The sequence below is a fragment of the Zea mays genome, chromosome 5 (genome assembly GCF_902167145.1).
Source record: "Zea mays cultivar B73 chromosome 5, Zm-B73-REFERENCE-NAM-5.0, whole genome shotgun sequence".
Classification (NCBI taxonomy): domain Eukaryota; kingdom Viridiplantae; phylum Streptophyta; class Magnoliopsida; order Poales; family Poaceae; genus Zea; species Zea mays.
Genome location: NC_050100.1, coordinates 219,169,315 through 219,193,180, shown reverse-complemented (window position 1 = coordinate 219,193,180; position 23,866 = coordinate 219,169,315). Strand labels below are relative to the sequence as shown.

General features: G+C 56.1%; 1 protein-coding gene across 1 annotated transcript; it reads right to left on the bottom strand.

Moving 5' to 3' along the window:
- Positions 1-19,443: 19,443 nt before the first annotated feature.
- Positions 19,444-21,899, bottom strand: LOC100191321 (1-aminocyclopropane-1-carboxylate oxidase 1Acc oxidase). The gene is made up of 3 exons (NM_001136755.1): positions 21,721-21,899; positions 20,934-21,163; positions 19,444-20,363 (listed from the first exon to the last, which is right to left on the bottom strand). The coding sequence occupies exons 1-3, from the start codon at positions 21,835-21,837 to the stop codon at positions 19,757-19,759; spliced, it is 954 nt and encodes a 317-aa protein (NP_001130227.1). The 5' UTR covers positions 21,838-21,899; the 3' UTR covers positions 19,444-19,756.
- Positions 21,900-23,866: the final 1,967 nt, after the last annotated feature.

The following is a 23,866-nucleotide window of genomic DNA, read 5'->3' as shown; positions in this document are numbered from 1 at the left end:
ACTTTTCCCGCTTCACTTGGGTGTTCTTTTTGCAGGATAAGTCTGAAACCCAAGGGACCCTCAAGCGCTTCCTAAGGAGAGCTCAAAATGAGTTTGAGCTCAAGGTGAAGAAGATAAGGAGCGACAACGGGTCCGAATTCAAGAACCTTCAAGTGGAGGAGTTTCTTGAGGAGGAGGGGATCAAGCACGAGTTCTCCGCTCCCTACACACCTCAGCAAAATGGTGTGGTAGAGAGGAAGAACAGGACGCTCATAGATATGGCGAGGACTATGCTTGGAGAATTCAAGACCCCCGAGTGCTTTTGGTCGGAAGCCGTGAACACGGCTTGCCACGCCATCAACAGGGTCTACCTTCACCGCCTCCTCAAGAAGACGTCGTATGAGCTGCTAACCGGTAACAAACCTAATGTATCATATTTTCGTGTTTTTGGGAGTAAATGCTTGTCGGGGACCATAATTAGGGGTACCCTCAAGACGCCTAATTCTCAGCTGGTAACCCCCATCAGCGTAAAGCTGCAAAGGCCTGATGGGTACGATTAAGTCAGGGATCAGTCCACACGAGTGACTCGATCACGCTCCACCCGAGCCTAGCCTCGGCCAAGGGCGGCCGACCTCGAGAGGCTTCCGTCTCGCCCGAGGCCCCCTTTTTATGGCGGACACATCACCGGCTCGCCCGAGGCCTTGGCTTCGCTCAGAAGCAACCTTGACTAAATCGCCACACCGACTGACCAAATTGCAGGGGCATTTAACGCAAAGGTGGCCTGACACCTTTATCCTGACGCGCGCCCCCGGCAGAGCCGAAGTGACCGCCGTCACTCCACCGCTCCACTGGCCAGTCTGACAGAAGGGCAGCGCCGCCTGCGCCACTCCGACTACAGTACCACTCAACAGAGTGAGTCTGACAGGCAGTCAGGCCTTGCCAAAAGCGCCACGGCGAACTCCGTTCCGCCCGACCCCAGGGCTCGGACTCGGGCTAAGACCCGGAAGACGGCGAACTCCGCTCCGCCCGACCCCAGGGCTCGGACTCGGGCTAAGACCCGGAAGACGGCGAACTCCGCTCCGCCCGACCCCAGGGCTCGGACTCGGGCTAAGACCCGGAAGACGGCGAACTCCGCTCCGCCCGACCCCAGGGCTCGGACTCGGGCTAACACCCGGAAGACGGCGAACTCCGCTCCGCCCGACCCCAGGGCTCGGACTCGGGCTAACACCCGGAAGACGACGAAACTCCGCCTCGCCCGACCCCAGGGCTCGGACTCCGCCCTGGCCTCGGCCGAACGACTTCCGCCTCGCCCGGCCCCATGGCTCGGGCTCGGCCTCGGCAACAGAAGACAGACTCGGCTTCGGAGGAGCCCCCACGTCACCCTGCCTAGGGCACAGACCCGCCACGTCAACAGGAAGCGCCATCATCATCCTACCCCGAATCGACCCGGGTCACGGAGAACAAGACCGGCGTCCCATCCGGCCAGCTCCGCCGGATGGGCAATGATGGCGCTCCACAAGCTCTATGACGACTGTGGCCCCCAGCTCTCTTACGGAAGCAGGACGACGTCAGCAGGGACTCGACCGCTCCAACAGCTGTCCCTCCGCCAGGCTCCGATGCACCTCCGACAGCCACGACATCACGCCAGCAAGGTGCCAAGATCTCTCCGGCTGCCACATTGGCATGTACCCAGGGCGCTAGCTCTCCCTCCGCTAGACACGTAGCACTCTGCTACACCCCCCATTGTACACCTGGATCCTCTCCTTACGACTATAAAAGGGAGGACCAGGGCCTTCTTAGAGAGGGTTGGCCGCGCGGGACCGAGGACGGGACAGGCGCTCCCTTGGGGCCGCTCGCTTCCCTCACCCGCGTGGACGCTTGTAACCCCCCTACTGCAAGCGCACCTGACCTGGGCGCGGGACGAACACAAAGGCCGCGGGACTTCCACCTCTCTCACGCTCGACTCCGGGCCACCTCGCCTCTCCCCCCTTTGCGCTCGCCCACGCGCTCGACCCATCTGGGCTGGGGCACGCAGCACACTCACTCGTCGACTTAGGGACCCCCCTGTCCCGAAACGCCGACAGTTGGTGCGCCAGGTAGGGGCCTGCTGCGTGCTGACGAACGACTCCCCGTCAAGCTCCAGATGGGCAGTCTCCAGCAACCTCTCCGCCCCGGGACGGTGCTTCGTTTCGGGACTCTTGAGTTCATGTCCTTCGACAGCAGCTACGACATGATACTTCTTCCACCGCCGCGCGACAACGACAATGGCGGCCGACAACCCGCCCGCCGGCGGCGGAATCGACAACCTCTTCCCCGCGTGGTGGAAGAGCAACATTCGGGCTCGCTCCGTTCTCTCCCCCGCCAACGGAGGAGGAGGCGGGGCCATCAAGGCCAGGCGGGAGGCCGCGCTTCGTCGGCCGTCGAGCAAATCGACGCCCCGACGTCCCGACGGAAGGCACGCCGGACGTCGACCTCGCGTTCAAGACGGAGGCAAGCGCCGTCCCCCCGCGACACGCCGACCCCGAGCAAGAAGACGACGCCGGCGCGCTCGCGGAAAGCCTGCAGGACGTCGCCCTCGTACCTGAGATGACGGTGCAACCAGTCCCCGATGTGACTACGTCGCTCCTCGTCGACCAAAAGGTACCGACTAACTCCCATCTTGCGTCATTTCGACTCGGCCTCAACCCGCCAAACGACCTCGCTTTGGCGGGCGCTCTCATTGAGGCGAATGCAACCCCACTGGGGTTTTGTATGCGGTCGCCTTGGGACCGACTGATGGACGTCTCGACCTACGGGCCCTTTGGGTCCGAGGAAGATGACGATCCCAGCATCTGTTGGGATTTCTCCGGACTTGGCAACCCCAGTGCCATGCGGGACTTCATGACCGCATGTGACTACTGCCTATCCGACTGTTCCGACGGGAGCCGCAGCCTTGGCGACGAGAGCTGCGGCCCAAGCTGCGAATGTTTCCACATCGAGCTAGGGGATCCCTCCGAAGGCAACCATCTCGGCATGCCAGAGGACGGTGATCTCCCTAGGCCGGTGCCTCGCGCCGACATCCAACGGGAGCTAGCTGTGGTCCCCGCTCCGGCGGGGGGTTACGACCCACAACTCGAGCAAGTCCGCGAGGCGCAAGCCAGGCTCAACGAGGAAACAGGAGCGCTTGAGCCGGTCCGTCGGGACGTCGGACAGGCATGGGTGGGCCAACCCCGGGCCGGAGAAATACGTCGCCTGCCCCAAGGTCTCCAGCATCACGTCGCCAACGATGTCAGGGTCAGGCCGCCGCCTGCATCCAGCGGGGTTGGTCAGAACCTGGCAGCCGCAGCGATGCTCATCCGCGCAATGCTGGAGCCATCAACCACCGAGGGTCGGCGAATCCAAGGAGAGCTCAAGAATCTCCTGGAAGGCGCTGCGGCCCGACGGCCCGAAAGCACTGCCTCCCGAAGGCAGGGATATCCCTCGGAACCTCAGGCCGCGACTTCCCGATTCGTGCGGGAAGCCTCGGTCTACACCGGGCGCACGCGCAACACCGCGCCTGCGGCCCCGGGCCACCTCGGCAACGAGCACCATCGGCGCGACCGTCGGGCCCACTTCGACGAAAGGGTGCGCCGAGGCTACCACCCCAGGCGCGGGGGGCGCTACGACAGCGGGGAGGATCGGAGTCCCTCGCCCGAACCACCCGGTCCACAGGCCTTCAGTCGGGCCATCCGACGGGCGCCATTCCCGACCCGGTTCCGACCCCCGACTACTATCACGAAGTACTCGGGGGAAACGAGACCGGAACTGTGGCTCACGGACTACCGCCTTGCCTGCCAATTGGGTGGAACGGACGACGACAACCTCATCATCCGTAACCTCCCCCTGTTCCTCTCCGACACTGCTCGCGCCTGGTTGGAGCACCTGCCTCCGGGGCAGATCTCCAACTGGGACAACTTGGTCCAAGCCTTCGCTGGCAATTTCCAGGGCACATACGTGCGCCCCGGGAATTCCTGGGACCTTCGAAGCTGCCGGCAACAGCCGGGGGAGTCGCTCCGGGACTACATCCGGCGATTCTCGAAGCAGCGCACCGAGCTGCCCAACATCACCGACTCGGATGTCATCGGCGCGTTCCTCGCCGGCACTACTTGCCGCGACCTGGTGAGCAAGCTGGGTCGCAAGACTCCCACCAGGGCGAGCGAGCTGATGGACATCGCCACCAAGTTCGCCTCTGGCCAGGAGGCGGTTGAGGCTATCTTCCGAAAGGACAAGCAGCCCCAGGGCCGCCCATCGGAAGAGGCTCCCGAGACGTCTGCTCCGCGCGGCGCCAAGAAGAAAGGCAAGAAGAAGTCGCAATCGAAACGCGACGCCGCTGACGCGGACCTTGTCGCCGCCGCCGAGTACAAGAACCCTCGGAAGCCCCCCGGAGGTGCAAACCTCTTCGACAAGATGCTCAAGGAGCCGTGCCCCTACCATTAGGGGCCCGTCAAGCACACCCTCGAGGAGTGCGTTATGCTCCGGCGTCACTTCCACAGGGCCGGGCCACCCGCCGAGGGTGGCAGGGCCCGCGACGACGACAAGAACGAAGATCACCAAGCAGGAGAGTTCCCCGAGGTCCGCGACTGCTTCATGATCTATGGAGGGCATACGGCGAATGCCTCGGCTCGGCATCGCAAGCAAGAGCGCCGGGAGGTCTGCTCGGTGAAGGTGGTGGCACCAGTCTACCTAGACTGGTCCGACAAGCCCATCACCTTCGACCGGGCCGACCACCCCGACCATGTGCCGAGCCCGGGGAAATACCCGCTCGTCGTCGACCCCGTCGTCGGCGATGTCAGGCTCACCAAGGTCCTGATGGATGGGGGCAGCTGCCTCAACATCATCTACGCTGAGACCCTCAAGCTCCTGCGCATCGATCTGTCCTCCGTCCGAGCAGGCGCTGCGCCCTTCCACGGGATCATCCCTGGGAAACGCGTCCAGCCCCTCGGGCGACTCGACCTCCCCGTCTGCTTCGGGACGCCCTCCAACTTCCGAAGGGAGACCCTGACGTTTGAGGTGGTCGGGTTCCGAGGAACCTACCACGCCGTACTAGGGAGGCCATGCTACGCGAAGTTCATGGCTGTCCCCAACTACACCTACCTGAAGCTCAAGATGCCGGGCCCCAACGGGGTCATCACCGTCGGCCCCACGTACAAACACGCGTTCGAATGCGACGTGGAGTGCGTGGAGTACGCCGAGGCCCTCGCCGAGTCCGAGGCCCTCATCGCCGACCTGGAGAACCTCTCCAAGGAGGTGCCAGACGTGAAGCGTCATGCCGGCAACTTCGAGCCAGCGGAGACGGTCAAGGCCGTCCCTCTCGACCCCAGTGGCGACACCACCAAGCAGGTCCGGATCGGTTCTGGGCTCGACCCCAAATAGGAAGCAGTGCTCGTCGACTTTCTCCGCGCAAATGCCGACGTCTTTGCGTGGAGTCCCTCGGACATGCCCGGCATACCGAGGGATGTCGCCGAGCACTCGCTGGATATTCGGGCCGGAGCCCGACCCGTCAGGCAGCCTCTGCGCCGATTCGACGAGGAGAAGCACAGAGTGATTGGCGAAGAGATCCACAAGCTAATGGCAGCAGGGTTCATCAAAGAGGTATTCCATCCCGAATGGCTTGCCAACCCTGTGCTTGTGAGGAAGAAAGGGGGGAAATGGCGGATGTGTGTAGACTACACTGGTCTCAACAAAGCATGTCCGAAGGTTCCCTACCCTCTACCTCGCATCGACCAAATCGTGGATTCCACCGCTGGGTGTGAAACCCTATCCTTCCTCGATGCCTACTCAGGGTATCACCAGATCCGGATGAAAGAGTCCGACCAGCTCGCGACTTCTTTCATCACGTCGTTCGGCATGTACTGCTATGTCACCATGCCGTTCGGTTTGAGGAATGCGGGCGCGACGTACCAACGGTGCATGAACCATGTGTTCGGCGAACACATCGGTCGCACAGTCGAGGCCTACGTCGATGACATCGTAGTCAAGACAAGGAAGGCTTCCGACCTCCTCTCCGACCTTGAAGTGACATTCCGGTGTCTCAAGGCGAAAGGAGTCAAGCTCAATCCTGAGAAGTGTGTTTTCGGGGTGCCCCGAGGCATGCTCCTAGGGTTCATCGTCTCCGAGCGAGGCATCGAAGCCAACCCGGAGAAGATCGCAGCCATCACCAGCATGGGACCCATCAAGGACTTAAAAGGGGTACAGAGGGTCATGGGATGCCTCGCGGCCCTGAGCCGTTTCATCTCACGCCTCGGCGAAAGGGGTCTGCCTCTGTACCGCCTCTTAAGGAAGGCCGAGTGTTTCGCTTGGACCCCTGAGGCCGAGGAAACCCTCGGCAACCTGAAGGCGCTCCTTACGAAGGCGCCTGTCTTGGTGCCCCCGGCGGATGGAGAGGCCCTCTTGGTCTACGTCGCCGCGACCACTCAGGTGGTTAGCGCCGCGATTGTGGTCGAGAGACAAGAGGAAGGGCATGCATTGCCCGTTCAGAGGCCGGTCTACTTCGTCAGCGAAGTGCTGTCCGAGACCAAGATCCGCTACCCACAAGTTCAAAAGCTGCTGTATGCCGTGATCCTGACAAGGCGGAAGCTGCGACACTACTTCGAGTCTCATCCGGTAACTGTGGTGTCATCCTTCCCCCTGGGGGAGATCATCCAGTACCGAGAGGCCTCGGGCAGGATCGCAAAGTGGGTGGTGGAAATCATGGGCGAAACGATCTCGTTCGCCCCTCGGAAGGCCATCAAGTCCCAGGTGATGGCGGATTTCGTGGCAGAATGGGTCGACACCCAGTTGCCAACGGCTCCGATCCAACCGGAGCTCTGGACCATGTTTTTCGACGGGTCGCTGATGAAGACGGGAGCCGGCGCGGGCCTGCTCTTCATCTCACCCCTCGGGAAGCACCTGCGCTACGTGCTGCGCCTCCACTTCCCGGCGTCCAACAATGTGGCCGAGTACGAAGCTCTGGTCAACGGGTTGCGGATCGCCATCGAGCTAGGGGTCAGACACCTCGACGCTCGCGGTGATTCGCAGCTCATCATCGACCAAGTCATGAAGAACTCCCACTGCCGCGACCCGAAGATGGAGGCCTACTGCGACGAGGTGCGGCGCCTGGAAGACAAGTTCTTCGGGCTCGAGCTCAACCACATCGCTCGGCGCTACAACGAAACTGCAGACGAGCTGGCTAAAATAGCCTCGGGGCGAACGACGGTCCCCCCGGACGTCTTCTCCCGGGATCTGCATCAACCCTCCGTCAAGATCGACGACGCGCCCGAGGTACCCTCGGCACAGCCCGAGGAACCCTCGGCCCCCGAGGGCGAGGCACTTGACGTCGAGGAAGAGCAGAGCGGGGCCACGCCAGATCAAGATTGGCAGGCCCCGTACCTGCAATATCTCCGTCAAGGAGAGCTACCCCTTGACCAAGTCGAGGCTCGGCGGGTAGCGCGACGCGCCAAGTCGTTCGTCTTGCTGGGCGACGAAGAGGAGCTCTACCATCGCAGCCCCTCGGGCGTCCTCCAGCGATGCATCCCCATCGCCGAAGGTCGGGAACTGCTGCAAGAAATACACTCGGGGGCTTGCGGCCACCACGCAGCGCCCCGAGCCCTTGTCGGGAATGCTTTCCGACAAGGCTTCTACTGGCCAACGGCGGTGGCCGACACCACTAGAATTGTCCGCACCTGTGAAGGGTGCCAATTCTATGCGAAGCAGACTCACCTGCCCGCTCAGGCTCTACAGACGATACCCATCACCTGGCCCTTCGCTGTATGGGGTCTGGACCTCGTCGGTCCCTTGCAGAAGGCGCCCGGGGGCTACACGCACCTGCTGGTCGCCATCGACAAATTCTCCAAGTGGATCGAGGTCCGACCTCTGAACGGCATCAGGTCCGAGCAGGCGGTGGCGTTCTTCACCAACATCATCCATCGCTTCGGGGTCCCGAACTCCATCATCACCGACAACGGCACCCAGTTCACCGGCAAAAAATTCTTGGATTTTTGCGAGGATCACCATATCCGGGTGGACTGGGCCGCCGTGGCTCACCCCATGTCGAATGGGCAAGTAGAGCGTGCCAACGGCATGATTCTACAAGGGCTCAAGCCTCGGATCTACAAAGACCTCAACAAATTCGGCAAGCGATGGATGAAGGAACTCCCCTCGGTGGTCTGGAGCCTAAGGACGACGCCGAGTCGTGCCACGGGTTTCACGCTGTTTTTCCTGGTCTACGGGGCTGAAGCCATCTTGCCCACTGACCTGGAATACGGCTCCCCGAGGACGAGGGCCTACACCGATCAAAGCAACCAAGCTAGCCGAGAGGAATCACTGGACCAGCTGGAGGAGGCTCGGGACAGGGCCTTACTACACTCGGCGCGGTACCAGCAGTCCCTGCGACGCTACCACGCCCGAGGGGTCCGGTCCCGAGACCTCCAGGTGGGCGATCTGGTGCTTCGGCTACGGCAAGACGCCCGAGGGAGGCACAAGCTCACGCCCCCCTGGGAAGGGCCATTCGTCATCGCCAAAGTTCTGAAGCCCGGAACATACAAGCTGGCCAACAGTCAAGGCGAGATCTACGGTAACGCTTGGAACATCAAACAGCTACGTCGCTTCTACCCTTAAGATGTTTTCAAGTTGTTCATATACCTCGCACCTACGCAAAGTTTAGTCGTCAAGGAAGGGTCGGCCTAGCCTCGGCAAAGCCCGACCCTCCCTCGGGGGCTAAAAGGGGGGAGACCCCCTCTGCGTCGAATTTTTCCTCGAAAAAGGGTCTCTTTTTAGCAGGATTTCTTTCGTGCTTCTTGACTACTTCGGAAAGCGGATCCTGGAAACGACGGAGTACACGTAAGCAGCCAAGGCTGACCGAGCCGAGGGACTCCTACGCCTCCGGGATACGGATACCTCACTCATCACCTTCTGCGATAAGTAACTTGCGCTCGGATAAAGCGACTCCGTGGACCGAACAAGTCTTCACGTTTGGAAGCTCTCCTGCCCAAGCAGTCCTTCAAGCTTTCTCGACTAAGTCGGGGACAGGGCCTCATGGACGGGTGAAAGTACGCGTAAGCGGCAAGGCCGACCGAGCCGAGGGATTCCCACGCCTCTGGGATACGGATACCTCACTCGTCCCTTCCGCGAGAAGCAACTCTCGCTCACACAAACATCCATGTTACCGACAGAGTCCAGATGCTCGAAACGAGAGAAAAAAAAAGACGCAGCTTCGCAAGCGCGGCGAGGGTGTGTTTTTCTGGCCCCGGCGGCCGCAGAAAGCACACGCTACAAGATGATCTGATCCTGCAGGCTCGGGTCTTCACGCTGAAGGGAGCCATAGCACCCTCGGCATCGACGGCGTCTTCAGCAAAGTCCGACCCGGCCTCGGACGGCGGCGCGGTTCAGGGACTCCTCTGGGAATCCGGCCCGAGCAGGCGGCTCGGCCGGTTGCCCCTGAGGCCTCGGTCAACCAGCTTCCGAGGGCGCCAGCCCGACCCGAGGCCTCGGCTGATCGACTTTGGCGTCGGCTCCACTGACGGACAACACAACTAGGCTCCGGCCAACCAGGTTCCCATTCTCGAGCCAACTCCGCCTCTGTTCATACTGATATCGCTACCCCTGACCTCGGTCCATCGAAGGGCGACCGAGGGGTCTCTTTAACTAAGCTAGAGGAGCCCCAGACAACAAGGCCGAACGGACCGAGGGATTCCTACGCCTCCGGGATACGGATACCTCACCCGTCACCTTGACACGGGGCGACTCATGCTTGGTAAAGCGGTTCAGATAATCAACAGGCGAAGCTTAGTGCTCGAAAATGAGGAAAAAACACGGCTCCGTGCCAAAATTACGTACATGTTCAGGCCCCGACAGCCACAATGAACAAAGAACACTGGCATTCAAGATGCTGTTACAAACGGAACTCCGGTTCCCCCTCCGCAGGTACGAACAACCCCCCTCCGAGGGGGAAGGCCTGCGGAGCAACGGAAGGCCGACGAACGGCGCGCCACCTGCTCCGGCAGCAGCGACGACGACGACTTCTGCTCCGGGGGCCGAACAGCGGCAGCACTGACCTCAGGATGGATGCCGCTGCCAGGAGGCCCCCGCCCGTGCCAAAACTTGTGAGGCAGGGACGGGCAGAAGGTCGAGAAGTTGGAGGTCAGCCCGTGGCCGGCCCCGGCCACCGCGCCGGCGGAAGAACCTCTTCCAGCTGCCGTGGCGGACGCAGGCGCCGCAAGCGGCCCCGAAGCCACTCGCGGCTGAAGACCGGGCACGCTGCAGCTGCCGGACGCCACGGGCAACACCCGCTCCTCCCCCCATCACTGAGTGAAGGAGCGGGCCACCGTCCACGCAGGGGCCGACCCCAACTCGGCACTCTCCCCTCCCCAGCCTTGGTGATGAAAATCCTTGAGGCTGAGGGAGGGGCAGAGGCCGCAGCCCGGCTCGCTTTCCCCCACCATCAAGCCGGAGGTCGCCATCTCGGGTGACCGCCGGTGGAGGGGTGCGACCGGGCTGCGTGATGAAAATCCTTGAAGCCGAACGATGGCTGAGAGGTACCAACTCCCATGGAGTTGCGTTCCTCCAACGAGGAGGCGGAAAGGCGGCGGATACCCCCCATCCGGGGGCTTGGAAGATGGAAAGACACGACGCATAAGGGAGGAAGAAGACATGGTTGCCTCCCGAAAGGAGTCTCCCTCCTTTTAAAGGCAACTCTCCCTACGTGCGCCCCCAGGCGCCGCGGGCTGAGTCTTCTCCAACACGCTCCAAGGCCCTCCCCTGCGACTCGGGGGCTGGGTCCCGCATGTCATGCAAACCGGCTCAGGGCAGAAGAAGCCAAACCGCCGCGCGTGGTGCGCACGACCGTCCAGCGGACACAAGCAACCCCCCACTTTGGTCCAGACCAACGGGCGGAAGGGGCGGGCAGCCATGCAGGCGGCATGCAACCGCGCCAGGTGGACGTGCTTCTCCGACTTCTGACACGCCAGCTTGGAAGCCCAGGCCCACGCGTCAAGCACCCGGCGCGCCAGTTGCTGCATGCAAGCAACCGCACCGCCACTTGTGCCACCATCGCGCCTCTTCGGTTGCGGAGCCTATGCCGCGACTCGAGGCGACCCAACAGCGCCAGCCTGGCGCGTCGGTCAAAGCGACCGAAAGTGGGCCGGCAGTAATAGCGATGACAGGCGGGCAGGCGCAGCAGTCACGTCGTCAGCCAGGCTCACGTCCCACCCTGGGACAGCAAGAGAGCCTCCTCTCACGGCGCGAAGACGGTACACTCGTGACCCGTTCCTCGAACGGATCGCGCACGCGCAACGGCCGTCCCGTCAACCACTCGCCCCGTCGCATTAACTCCGCGGCGGGACACACGGCGCCTCTGGCGGGAGGAGCGCGCAACGCTTCACCATTCGCCGTAATAACCGCGTCTGAAAAGGTACGCCACGTCATTCGATTTCGTATCCTTTTCCTTTTTCCTCTTTCTCTATCTCTTGCAACAGGGACCGGGAAAGGGGGATACCCTGAAAGGGACCCTTCTCCGCGAAGGAACCGGGCTCCGAGCCCCCCCTACTGATCAGGGGTTCGAAGACTGGCCCTCCGAAGGGTTCTACAGTCGCCCCAGATCGCGTGGGCCCGACACCCACTACTGGTCAGGGGTTCGAAGGCCAGCCCCCCGAAGGGTTCCATGGCCGCCTCAGGCTACTCGGGCTCCGCGCCCATTACTGATCAGGGGTTCGAAGGCTGGCCCCCGAAGGGTTCACAGTCGCCTCAGACACCGAGCGAGGGATGACCAGGGGTACGTTCGATACATAACCAAGGCTCGGGCTGCGCTCCCAAGGTACCCTAGGACATTTCCGAGACCAGCGGGAACGATCTTGTAACGGAATCCCATCGGAGGGAGGCATCGAGCCCTCGGACCCCGTCGCCAGGGGACCGGGTCCGGCAAATCACCCGCAGGTACTTTTGGGCGTGCCTCTGGGCCCCTAGCCGACCCCCAACGAACGGGGCACGGACGTCCACTCGGATTACCCGCTTGCAGCTCACCGGAGACACCATGTTCGGTGCCCATCGAGGGTAACATGGCGCACTCCCCCCCTCCTCCTTGCGGAAAGGCGACGTAGGGGCGTATGTAAAAAGTCGAGTCTGTCCCTGATCGTCCTCTCGCCCTGTGCGGAGGCTCGGGGGCTGCTCTCGCAAAAACCGGCTCCGGCCAAATCGTTGACAGCGTCAACATACCAGCCCGAGAGCTTGGGCCCCGACCGTGCACCCGGGCTACGGCCAGTTCGCATGAGGGAACGACCAGACCAGCCGAAGCGTTATGCGAGGTATTAAGACCTCGAAGGAGTGTAACCACTCCTCCGAGGCCTCGGGGGCTACACCCGGCGGGTGCGCTCGCGCGCACCCACCGGAACGAAATGCAACCGAGAAAGGCTGGTCCCCTTGCAAAAAAGTGCGACGAAAGCCTCCAAGCGAGTGCTAACACTCCCTTCGAGGCTCGGGGGCTACTGTCGGGGACCATAATTAGGGGTACCCTCAAGACGCCTAATTCTCAGCTGGTAACCCCCATCAGCGTAAAGCTGCAAAGGCCTGATGGGTACGATTAAGTCAGGGATCAGTCCACACGAGTGACTCGATCACGCTCCACCCGAGCCTAGCCTCGGCCAAGGGCGGCCGACCTCGAGAGGCTTCCGTCTCGCCCGAGGCCCCCTTTTTATGGCGGACACATCACCGGCTCGCCCGAGGCCTTGGCTTCGCTCAGAAGCAACCTTGACTAAATCGCCACACCGACTGACCAAATTGCAGGGGCATTTAACGCAAAGGTGGCCTGACACCTTTATCCTGACGCGCGCCCCCGGCAGAGCCGAAGTGACCGCCATCACTCCACCGCTCCACTGGCCAGTCTGACAGAAGGGCAGCGCCGCCTGCGCCACTCCGACTACAGTACCACTCAACAGAGTGAGTCTGACAGGCAGTCAGGCCTTGCCAAAAGCGCCACGGCGAACTCCGTTCCGCCCGACCCCAGGGCTCGGACTCGGGCTATGACCCGGAAGACGGCGAACTCCGCTCCGCCCGACCCCAGGGCTCGGACTCGGGCTAAGACCCGGAAGACGGCGAACTCCGCTCCGCCCGACCCCAGGGCTCGGACTCGGGCTAAGACCCGGAAGACGGCGAACTCCGCTCCGCCCGACCCCAGGGCTCGGACTCGGGCTAACACCCGGAAGACGGCGAACTCCGCTCTGCCCGACCCCAGGGCTCGGACTCGGGCTAACACCCGGAAGACGACGAAACTCCGCCTCGCCCGACCCCAGGGCTCGGACTCCGCCCTGGCCTCGGCCGAACGACTTCCGCCTCGCCCGACCCCATGGCTCGGGCTCGGCCTCGGCAACAGAAGACAGACTCGGCTTCGGAGGAGCCCCCACGTCACCCTGCCTAGGGCACAGACCCGCCACGTCAACAGGAAGCGCCATCATCATCCTACCCCGAATCGACCCGGGTCACGGAGAACAAGACCGGCGTCCCATCCGGCCAGCTCCGCCGGATGGGCAATGATGGCGCTCCACAAGCTCTATGACGACTGTGGCCCCCAGCTCTCTTACGGAAGCAGGACGACGTCAGCAGGGACTCGACCGCTCCAACAGCTGTCCCTCCGCCAGGCTCCGATGCACCTCCGACAGCCACGACATCACGCCAGCAAGGTGCCAAGATCTCTCCGGCTGCCACATTGGCATGTACCCAGGGCGCTAGCTCTCCCTCCGCTAGACACGTAGCACTCTGCTACACCCCCCATTGTACACCTGGATCCTCTCCTTACGACTATAAAAGGGAGGACCAGGGCCTTCTTAGAGAGGGTTGGCCGCGCGGGACCGAGGACGGGACAGGCGCTCCCTTGGGGCCGCTCGCTTCCCTCACCCGCGTGGACGCTTGTAACCCCCCTACTGCAAGCGCACCTGACCTGGGCGCGGGACGAACACGAAGGCCGCGGGACTTCCACCTCTCTCACGCTCGACTCCGGGCCACCTCGCCTCTCCCCCCTTCACGCTCGCCCACGCGCTCGACCCATCTGGGCTGGGGCACGCAGCACACTCACTCGTCGGCTTAGGGACCCCCCTGTCCCGAAACGCCGACAATGCTACATTCTAGTGAAGAAGGGTAGGAATTCCAAATTTGCTCCCAAAGCCGTAGAAGGGTTTTTATTAGGTTATGATTCAAATACAAAGGCGTATAGGGTCTTCAACAAATCATCGGGTTTGGTTGAAGTCTCTAGCGACGTTGTATTTGATGAGACTAATGGCTCTCCAAGAGAGCAAGTTGTTGATCTTGATGATGTAGATGAAGAAGACGTTCCAACGGCCGCGATACGCACCATGGCGATTGGAGATGTACGGCCTCAAGAACATTTGGAGCAAGATCAACCGTCTTCCTCAACTATAGTGCATCCTCCAACCCAAGGTGACGAACAGGTACCTCAAGTGGAGGCGCATGATCAAGGGGGAGCACAGGATGTTCAAGTTGAAGAGGAAGAAGCACCTCAGGCACCTCTAACCCAAGTTCGAGCGACGATTCAAAGGGATCATCCCGTCGACCAGATATTGGGTGATATTAGCAAGGGAGTAACTACTCGCTCGAGATTAGTTAATTTTTGTGAGCATTACTCTTTTGTCTCTTCTATTGAGCCTTTCAGGGTAGAAGAGGCCTTGCTAGATCCGGACTGGGTGTTGGCCATGCAGGAGGAACTCAACAACTTCAAGCGCAATGAAGTTTGGACACTGGTGCCTCGTCCCAAGCAAAATGTTGTGGGAACCAAGTGGGTGTTCCGCAACAAACAGGACGAGCACGGGGTGGTGACGAGGAACAAGGCTCGACTTGTGGCAAAAGGTTATGCCCAAGTCGCAGGTTTGGACTTTGAGGAGACTTTTGCTCCTGTGGCTAGGCTAGAGTCAATTCGCATCTTGCTAGCATATGCCGCTCACCATTCTTTCAGGTTGTACCAAATGGATGTGAAGAGCGCTTTCCTCAACGGGCCGATCAAGGAGGAGGTGTACGTAGAGCAACCCCCTGGCTTCGAGGATGAACGGTACCCCGACCACGTGTGTAAGCTCTCTAAGGCGCTCTATGGACTTAAGCAAGCCCCAAGAGCATGGTATGAATGCCTTAGAGACTTTTTAATTGCTAATGCTTTCAAGGTTGGGAAAGCCGATCCAACTCTTTTTACTAAGACTTGCGATGGTGATCTTTTTGTGTGCCAAATTTATGTCGACGACATAATATTTGGTTCTACTAACCAAAAGTCTTGTGAAGAGTTTAGCAGGGTGATGACGCAGAAATTCGAGATGTCGATGATGGGCGAGTTGACCTACTTCCTTGGGTTCCAAGTGAAGCAACTCAAGGACGGCACCTTCATCTCCCAAACAAAGTACACACAAGATTTGCTAAAGAGGTTTGGGATGAAGGACGCCAAGCCCGCAAAGACGCTGATGGGAACCGACGGACACACCGACCTCAACAAAGGAGGTAAGTCCGTTGATCAAAAAGCATACCGGTCCATGATAGGTTCTTTGCTTTATTTATGTGCTAGTAGACCAGATATTATGCTTAGCGTATGCATGTGTGCTAGATTTCAATCCGATCCGAAGGAGTGTCACTTAGTGGCTGTGAAGCGAATTCTTCGATATTTAGTCGCTACGCCTTGCTTCGGGATCTGGTATCCAAAGGGGTCTAACTTTGACTTGATTGGGTACTCAGATTCCGACTATGCTGGATGTAAGGTCGATAGGAAGAGTACATTGGGGACGTGCCAATTCTTAGGAAGGTCCCTGGTGTCATGGAACTCTAAGAAACAAACCTCCGTTGCCCTATCCACCGCTGAGGCCGAGTACGTTGCCGCAGGACAGTGTTGCGCGCAACTACTTTGGATGAGGCAAACCCTCAGGGACTTTGGCTACAATCTGAGCAAAGTCCCACTCCTATGTGATAATGAGAGTGCTATCCGAATAGCGGAAAATCCTGTTGAGCACAGCCGCACAAAGCACATTGACATCCGGCATCACTTTTTGAGAGACCACCAGCAAAAGGGGGATATCGAAGTGTTTCATGTTAGCACCGAGAACCAGCTAGCCGATATCTTTACCAAGCCTCTAGATGAGAAGACCTTTTGCAGGCTGCGTAGTGAGCTCAATATCCTAGATTCGCGGAACTTGGATTGAAATGTAGCATACATGTGTTTATGCTTTTGATCATGTTCATTCTGCATTTTGTTGCTTATTGTGGTGCTCAAGTTGTACAAACACTCCCTGGACCTCACAAGTCCTGTTTGCAAGTGATGCACATATTTAGGGGGAGTTGTGCTACAACTTGACCCTTTGAGACTAACCATGTACTTGAGTTTGGTTGTTTATTTGCTCTTAGTTGAAGATTTTGGTGAGGCAATGGGGTTAAAGGGCCAAGATTGATTCCGTTTTTGGTGCTTGATGCCAAAGGGGGAGAAAATAAAGGCCAAAGCGATAAATGGATCAGCTACCACTTGAGAGATTTTGAAAATAGTAGAATAGAACTTTTGGTTTGTCAAAACTCTTTTGTGGAACTTTTGGTTTGTCAAAACTCTTTTGTGGGGGAGTTTTTGAATTCTTGAATCAATTTCTCTTGGAATGACTCTCCCTATGTCTTAACATGTGTGTTTGACTTAGAGATAGAAATTTGGGTTTGATTTGCAAAAACAAACCAAGTGGTGGCATAGAGTGATCCATATATGTCAAATTGAATCAAAACAATTTTGAGTTCTTATTTGATTTGATTTTGTACTTGTTCTACTTGCTTTATGTTGTGTTGGCATAAATCACCAAAAAGGGGGAGATTGAAAGGGAAATGTGCCCTTGGGCCATTTCTAAGTGTTTTGGTGATTTAGTGTCCAACACAAGTATCTAAGTGTAAAAAGGTGGACAAAGTACAAATCAAGAATAAAGGTATGTTTCTCAGACTTAGTACATTGTTTTATGGACTAATGTATTGTGTCTAAGTGCTGGAAACAGGAAAAATCCAATTGGAAATGTCTTGGCTCGAGCAGCCAAGAATCTGCTGTGTCTGGGAGCACCGGACTGTCCGGTGGTGCACCGGACAGTGTCCGGTGCGCCAGGCTGGCTCGAGCGAAGTGGCCGTTCTCGGGAATTCACCGGCGACGTACGAACAAAATTCACCGGACTGTCCGGTGTGCACCGGACTGTCCGGTGAGCCAACGGTCGGCCGCGCAATCTGCGCGAGACACGTGGCTGAGCCAACGGCTAGAAGATGGCACCGGACTGTCCGGTGTGCACCGGACATGTCCGGTGCGCCAACGGCTCCAAGTCTGCCAATGGTCAGCTTCGCTATTTAAGGAAGGAAATCAGGCACCGGACAGTGTCCGGTGTGCACCGGACTGTCCGGTGCCCCCGATGACAGAAGGCAAGAATGGCTTTCCAGATTTGTGCTCAACGGCTCCTAGCTGCCTTGGAGCTATAAAAGGGACCCCTAGGCGCATGGAGGAGGATACCAAGCATCCTTTGAGCATCATTGATCACTCACACTTCATTCTTGCGCACTTGTTCGACATTCTAGTGATTTGAGCTCCGTTCTAGTGTGCTAGTCTCTTGAGCTCAAGTCTGGGTTTTGCGTGTGTGTATTCGTTGTGATCTTTGTGTCGTGTGTGAGTTGATAATCCCTCCCTTGCTCCGTGATTCTTTGTGAACATCTTTTGTAAGGGCGAGAGGCTCCAAGCTGTGGAGATTCCTCGCAAGTGGGATTAAGAAAAGCAAAGCAACACCGTGGTATTCAAGTTGGTCTTTGGACCGCTTGAGAGGGGTTGATTGCAACCCTCGTCCGTTGGGACGCCACAACGTGGAGTAGGCAAGCGTTGGTCTTGGCCGAACCACGGGATAACCACCGTGCCATCTCTGTGATTGATATCTCTTGGTTATTGTGTTGTGTTGAGACCCTTCTCTAGCCACTTGGCAAATTACTGTGCTAACAATTAATCAAGTTTTGTGGCTTAAGATTTTGAAGTGTTACAGGATCACCTATTCACCCCCCCCCCCCCTCTAGGTGCTCTCACATTCAATACAAGACACACCAAAGAGATCAAATCCTCTCCCAAGTTCAAAGATCATTCCAATCAAATAGTGACTAGTGAGAGAGTGATTTGTGTTCATTTGAGCTCTTGCGCTTGGATTGCTTTTTCTTTCTCATTCTTTCTTGTGATCAACTCAATTGTAACCGAGGCAAGAGACACCAATTGTGTGGTGGTCCTTGCGGGGACTTAGTGTCCCGTTTGATTGAGAAGAGAAGCTCACTCGGTCTAAGTGACCGTTTGAGAGAGAAAAGGGTTGAAAGAGATCCGGTCTTTGTGACCACCTCAACGGGGAGTAGGTTTGCAAGAACCGAACCTCGGTAAAACAAATCACCGTGTCACACTCTTTATTTGCTTGTGATTTGTTTTCGTCCTCTCTCGGACTCGATTTTAATTCTAACGCTAACCCCGGCTTGTAGTTGTGCTTAAAATTTGTAAATTTCAGATTCGCCCTATTCACCCCCTCTAGGCAACTTTCAAAACTCAATAGTGAAGACAATGAGGAGCTGTGCGGGAGATGTGATTCTGGAAACCCACTTGCATGTGGGGCGAGCCTGGGGCTATCCACAAAATTACTCGGTCGGAGCTTGGACCTCGCGTGCGCAGTCTTGCGAGATGCTCCAGCCAGAACTATCGAGAAGTTTATATGTTTCTCGATGTCTAGGTAAAAATACTGGAATCGTCAATGAGTGGTTGTGTCTCTATCGTATTTTAGCTTCTACATTTATATTGTGTTTATTTGTCTTCAGCTATATCTTTCTAGTTTAGTCCATATGCTAGTTGATAGGTTTGGAACCTAGTTTGCATAACTTCTGTGCGGTAGAGATAGTAACACACTTAACGTACTTGCGCATAAATATTTTATTTTTTGTATATACTTTTATTGTATAGATTTTAACTTAAAAATAGAGATCTTAGTTTATAAAATAGATTGTCTACTTCAGCACCTTTTAGACGTCATGGTTCATACATAGGTTCAAACATTTTAGGGTTTTCTATATTTGGCAAATTAGAAAAATGGGGCATAAACAATGTTAGGATGTGCTTTGAAGCAAAATATTTTTAGAGTTTTGAGATAAAATCATAGTATTAGAGAATATTATGTATTTTTTCACCAAAGGGTTGCATGGCTACCTTGTAAAAAAAGTTTGTTTTGAATATGATGGTTTAGTAGTTACCATGTTATTTTTGAAGTATTTAAAACTCCACTCTAATATAAAGTTTTTGTATTTTACAAATTTCTAGCACATGTACACTAAATACTATGGTTTGACTTGTCCAAGGGTCCCTTTACGCAATTCTTCGGAGTTTCGAATAGTCCCCTTTCTTGGCCGGGACATCATGTTTTTATTATATATGCCATATTCCGATTTGGTTGTCAATACCTGGGGTGAGTCCGTGAGGGGGATGAACATCTAGTTTTAATACACCAAAAGGTTTGATCATTCACCGGATATGGTAGTAATAGCAACTACACACCGGGTCCTGGTCACATACACACTGCTCGTACATTAACCAGACGCTACACACTTTTGAGTACATAATGTATACGCACATATAGATCGATCTGAGGCAACCGAAATACATTAGGCCGTTCCACGATCGGTAGTTACACACACAACTGTGCCACTATAAGCACATGGACGTACGTTGTTCGTTCAAGCCTCAAGGCTTGACGCCACGAAGGAAGCCGGCAGCGGAAGGCAGTCTTTCTCACGCGGTGGCGATGGCCGACTTCATGGCCTCGAACCTGGGCTCCTTGGCCTCGAACTTGTGGCGCACGTACAGGTTCATGTAGTCCTCGAACACGAAGCTCGGGTACGCGGCCTCGGCGCGGTCCTCCTCGGCGGCGCCGACGAGCGCGGGCGCCGGGAAGATGACGGCGTCGGCGCCCGGGTTGTAGAAGGACGCGACGGACATGCGGTTGCCGTCGGGGCGCGTGAGCACGCGGTGCATGACGCTCTTGTACCGCCCGTTGGTGATGACCTCCAGCTGGTCGCCGACGTTGGCGACGATGGCGTGGCGCATGGGCGGCACGTCCACCCACTCCCCGCCCCTGAGCAGCTGCAGGCCGCTCACCTGGTCGTCCTGGAACAGCAGCACGATGCCGCCGGCGTCGGTGTGCGCGCGGAGGCCGTCGACGAGGTCCGGGCGCGGGCACGGCGGGTACGCGCTCACCTTGGTGCCGAACGTCGGGCCGTCCGACCCCGCGAAGGCCGCCTTCAGGTACCCGGGCTCCAGGCCCAGGTTCTCGCACAGCAGGTCCAGCAGCCTCTCCGACAGCTTCCGGATCTCCGATGCGAACTGCTCCATCACCTGCCTGCAGCGACACGGAAGGAAGGAAGGCTTTGAGACACGGCCGGAATATTCCACCGGACAAACAGCGCTGTCGCCTGCTGAAAGGCGATTCGACCTTGTCATAGCTACGGGGCTCGCACCGCATTCTGCTGTACAGCTAGCTAGCTTGTCAAGCAATTAAAGGCAACGAGATGAACAGATAACTAACTGTTTTCGCGTCGTCGTCGTCGTCAGGCAGAATTCTGATAACTTAATTATATGCGTATGGACAAAATTTCTCGAAACATTACTTAATCCGTTATGTAGGAGCAGGTCAGGTCAGGTAGTATCCCAGCCTGGTATACTCAAGTCACTCTCAAGCTAAGACTAATCAGATCAATTAAAATAAACTGATCAGTCAAAAGCGGGTGACATGGCACTTAGAACATTCCGAGAGAAGCCAACAAAAAGTCGATTAACAAAGACGACTGATCATTGGGTCGCAGCTAGCAGATAAACACTAATAATATATGATACTGATCCACACGTCATTAATTTAATGGCGCGCATCCGCACGCACGCACGTAGTGTTGTGTTTGAGGTCTGAACGCACCTGTAGCGGTCGTCGACGTCGGGGAGGTCGGCGAGGTTGGAGGCCGGGAGGTGGCGGACGAAGAAGGTGCTCTCCCAGTCCACGTCCTTGACGTCGGCGCCCTTCTCGCCGGCCTCCAGCGTCCGCGCCGCGAACTCCTGGAACTTGGCCTCCCGGAAGGTGGCGTAGTGCGCCTTGGTCAGCCGCTCCACCTCGTCCATCAGCTCGTGCGAGATGCCGTGGTTCAGCAGCTGCATGCATGGGGATGGGGACAAGACAATACATGAGATGGTGATTCGTTCGAGAGCTGGGCATCAACGAACCAATAGATAAGATGCTACTTGTGTGTGTGCTGATCAGCTAGGCGCGGTGAGAGAAAGACGTGATGGAATCAGCTGGTGGTCGGCCGGTTGATGGCATGGAGAATAGGAATCTGTACGTTCGAGGATCGTTGGCTGTTTGTTAGGTAAAGCAAGCTGCTAGAATACTTTGTTTTGCTTTTCTTTTTCTGGAACGGTGCTCGCTTTAATGTGTATCGGTTTCTACTGTCAGGAACAACTAGATTGATTTAATCCGAAACGAACAGCCTGCATGTGCTGACAGAATGAAGGGGCTCTAGATGTTGAAGAAGCAGGGGGGTGGCAGGTCAGGCAAACAACAAGTGAAGTAGTAATTCTTCCTGCTGTGTGTGGTTAGATCATTACTTATTGTGATCAGGTGTGGTGCGTAGGTTAGTAGAATAATTGTGTTCTGTGGTAGCTTCGTGTGAGCAGCAAGCAGTCTGCAGAGTATGTATGTATATGCACACCTCGAAGAAGCCCCAGTTCTCGCAGCCGTCGCGGATGACCTCCATGGCCGTGGCCCTCTCCTCTGTCTCCAGCTTCTCCATGTTCACCACCGGGAAGGAGGAAACCGTGGCCGCCATCTCTCTCTAGCTCTCGTGATGTCTCGCTGTGTTGCTTAACAAGGCAGGACAGGGCAGGCTTGAGTTTGTTTGAGTGGAGAGCGAGGCGGTGCGCGCGGCCCAATTTATAGGCGGCTGAGCGAGAAATGTTGGATTACCAGAATGGCCTCGCGACGGTACGTTTATTATTACTTTCATAGTTTAGTCAGATGGATTAGGAAGCCAAACTACGCATTCTCAAATAAAAGCAGTCTGGACGTATATAGCCCGCCGCCCGCGATGCTCGCTGATCGGCTAGAGCTAGCCGCCTCGACGCTCGACGGTGTAGATGAGCATGCAACCTGGGAGGCTGGGACAGGACAGTCCGGATGTGCAGTACCGTATTCGAAACAATTAGAACTGAATTTATTCCTTCTTGCTATAATACCATCTATGTCTATGTTTTTTAGTCTATATATCTGCACCCATAATTTATAGGTCTGAAGACAAAATTTCTGAAACCCACTAATTAATAATGTTGGTAATTTAGCAAATCACCTATCGTGTACACCAGTCCGACACATTATGACCTAATCTACAAAAGTTAGTCCAACAGCAGCCAAGTCTGCTAAGATTTTACTAGACCATCAGCACACCACTCAACTTGCCTGGTAACCTTTAACTCCCCCTCCCCTCCTCAGTGCGACCCCTTCATCGCACCGCGTCATCTCTAACTAGGGTGCCGTTTGGTTCATATATTTGTAATGTAATGGGTAACGGATAACATTAAATCATGTTTGTTTTAGTCCAACCGTAATCAGATACCACACTAAAATTTGATACCAGCCTATTCAAATTTGTTACCGCCAGTAATCGAGCCGAAACCATTACCATTACCATTTGCGTTACATTTTTTGAACCAAACAGCACCTAGATGTGTGCACGGCGAGCTGAGTGGACAATATACCGAGTGGACAGATTTTTTTACACATCTATAACTAGACGTGTGCATGGGCACGGCGAGCCGCAATTATGCGGGCTATTCGAGATAGAGACAAGTCCTCTGAGGATTATTGCAACTGATCCCAGCTAATTAGGCTGGATATATATGATATAGATTATTGTACGATATCATACGGCTGTGATCCTATTCTATTACTCCCTCCGTTTCTTTTTATTTGTCGCTGGATAGTGTAATTTTACACTATCCAGCGACAAATAAAAAGAAACGGAGGGAGTACCTAGCTATCTGTAGGCCTAATCCTATACTTTACAGATTGATGTGGTCAAGACATTAGAGATAGTGGCATACGTAAGTACTCTACGACGATTCCAGATTTGAATACGGCTTTGTATGTCTTTTTTTTCGGTCACCGCCGCACCACCTACCAAAATTAGCAAATTCCTGTTTTTATTTGCCCCAAATTCCGACATAAGTACATAAAAATCTTGATTTTATTGCATTAAAACTTCAAGACTAGTTTGGAAACTTAAACCACCGTACCTCGGGGTTTCTGGAGATTTGAGTCTCAATCCCCAGAAAGGATTTCAGTTTTCAAACTAGCACCAAAATAATATATATACGGATTGTTTAGTCACTGAAGCCCAATCTTAAGCTAAATGCTATTCTATGAATTTTACATTTTTTTTATACCTACCTGTGAGGTACATAGGTTTGGATTTGATCCCTAATCTAGACCCTATGTCCCTCTCTGATAGCGCGGAGTTGGGTCATTTCCACGATTGAGCAGGCAGCACGTTGGCCTGCTGCCAGCAAGCCGCTCAAAAATAAATGATATGGTTTGCTGTCTGGTCTGGCCAAACAATTCTGTCTGGAGGTGCCACTGACCAGACCCGAAATGGCGAAACGCCATGCCTTTGCATTACTACATGGCTGGCATACGCTACATTTAATCTGTGCAACCATGTACGTACGGCTGTATCTACACTAGATTTGCCACTGGATGCCAATTCGGTTGTGAACCAGTTTAGACAGGCTAAAAGTTTAGAGACGCCGAAATTGAAGTCCTTGACAATTCTCTAGAATGAATGAAACTGGCTGGCTGTTCCT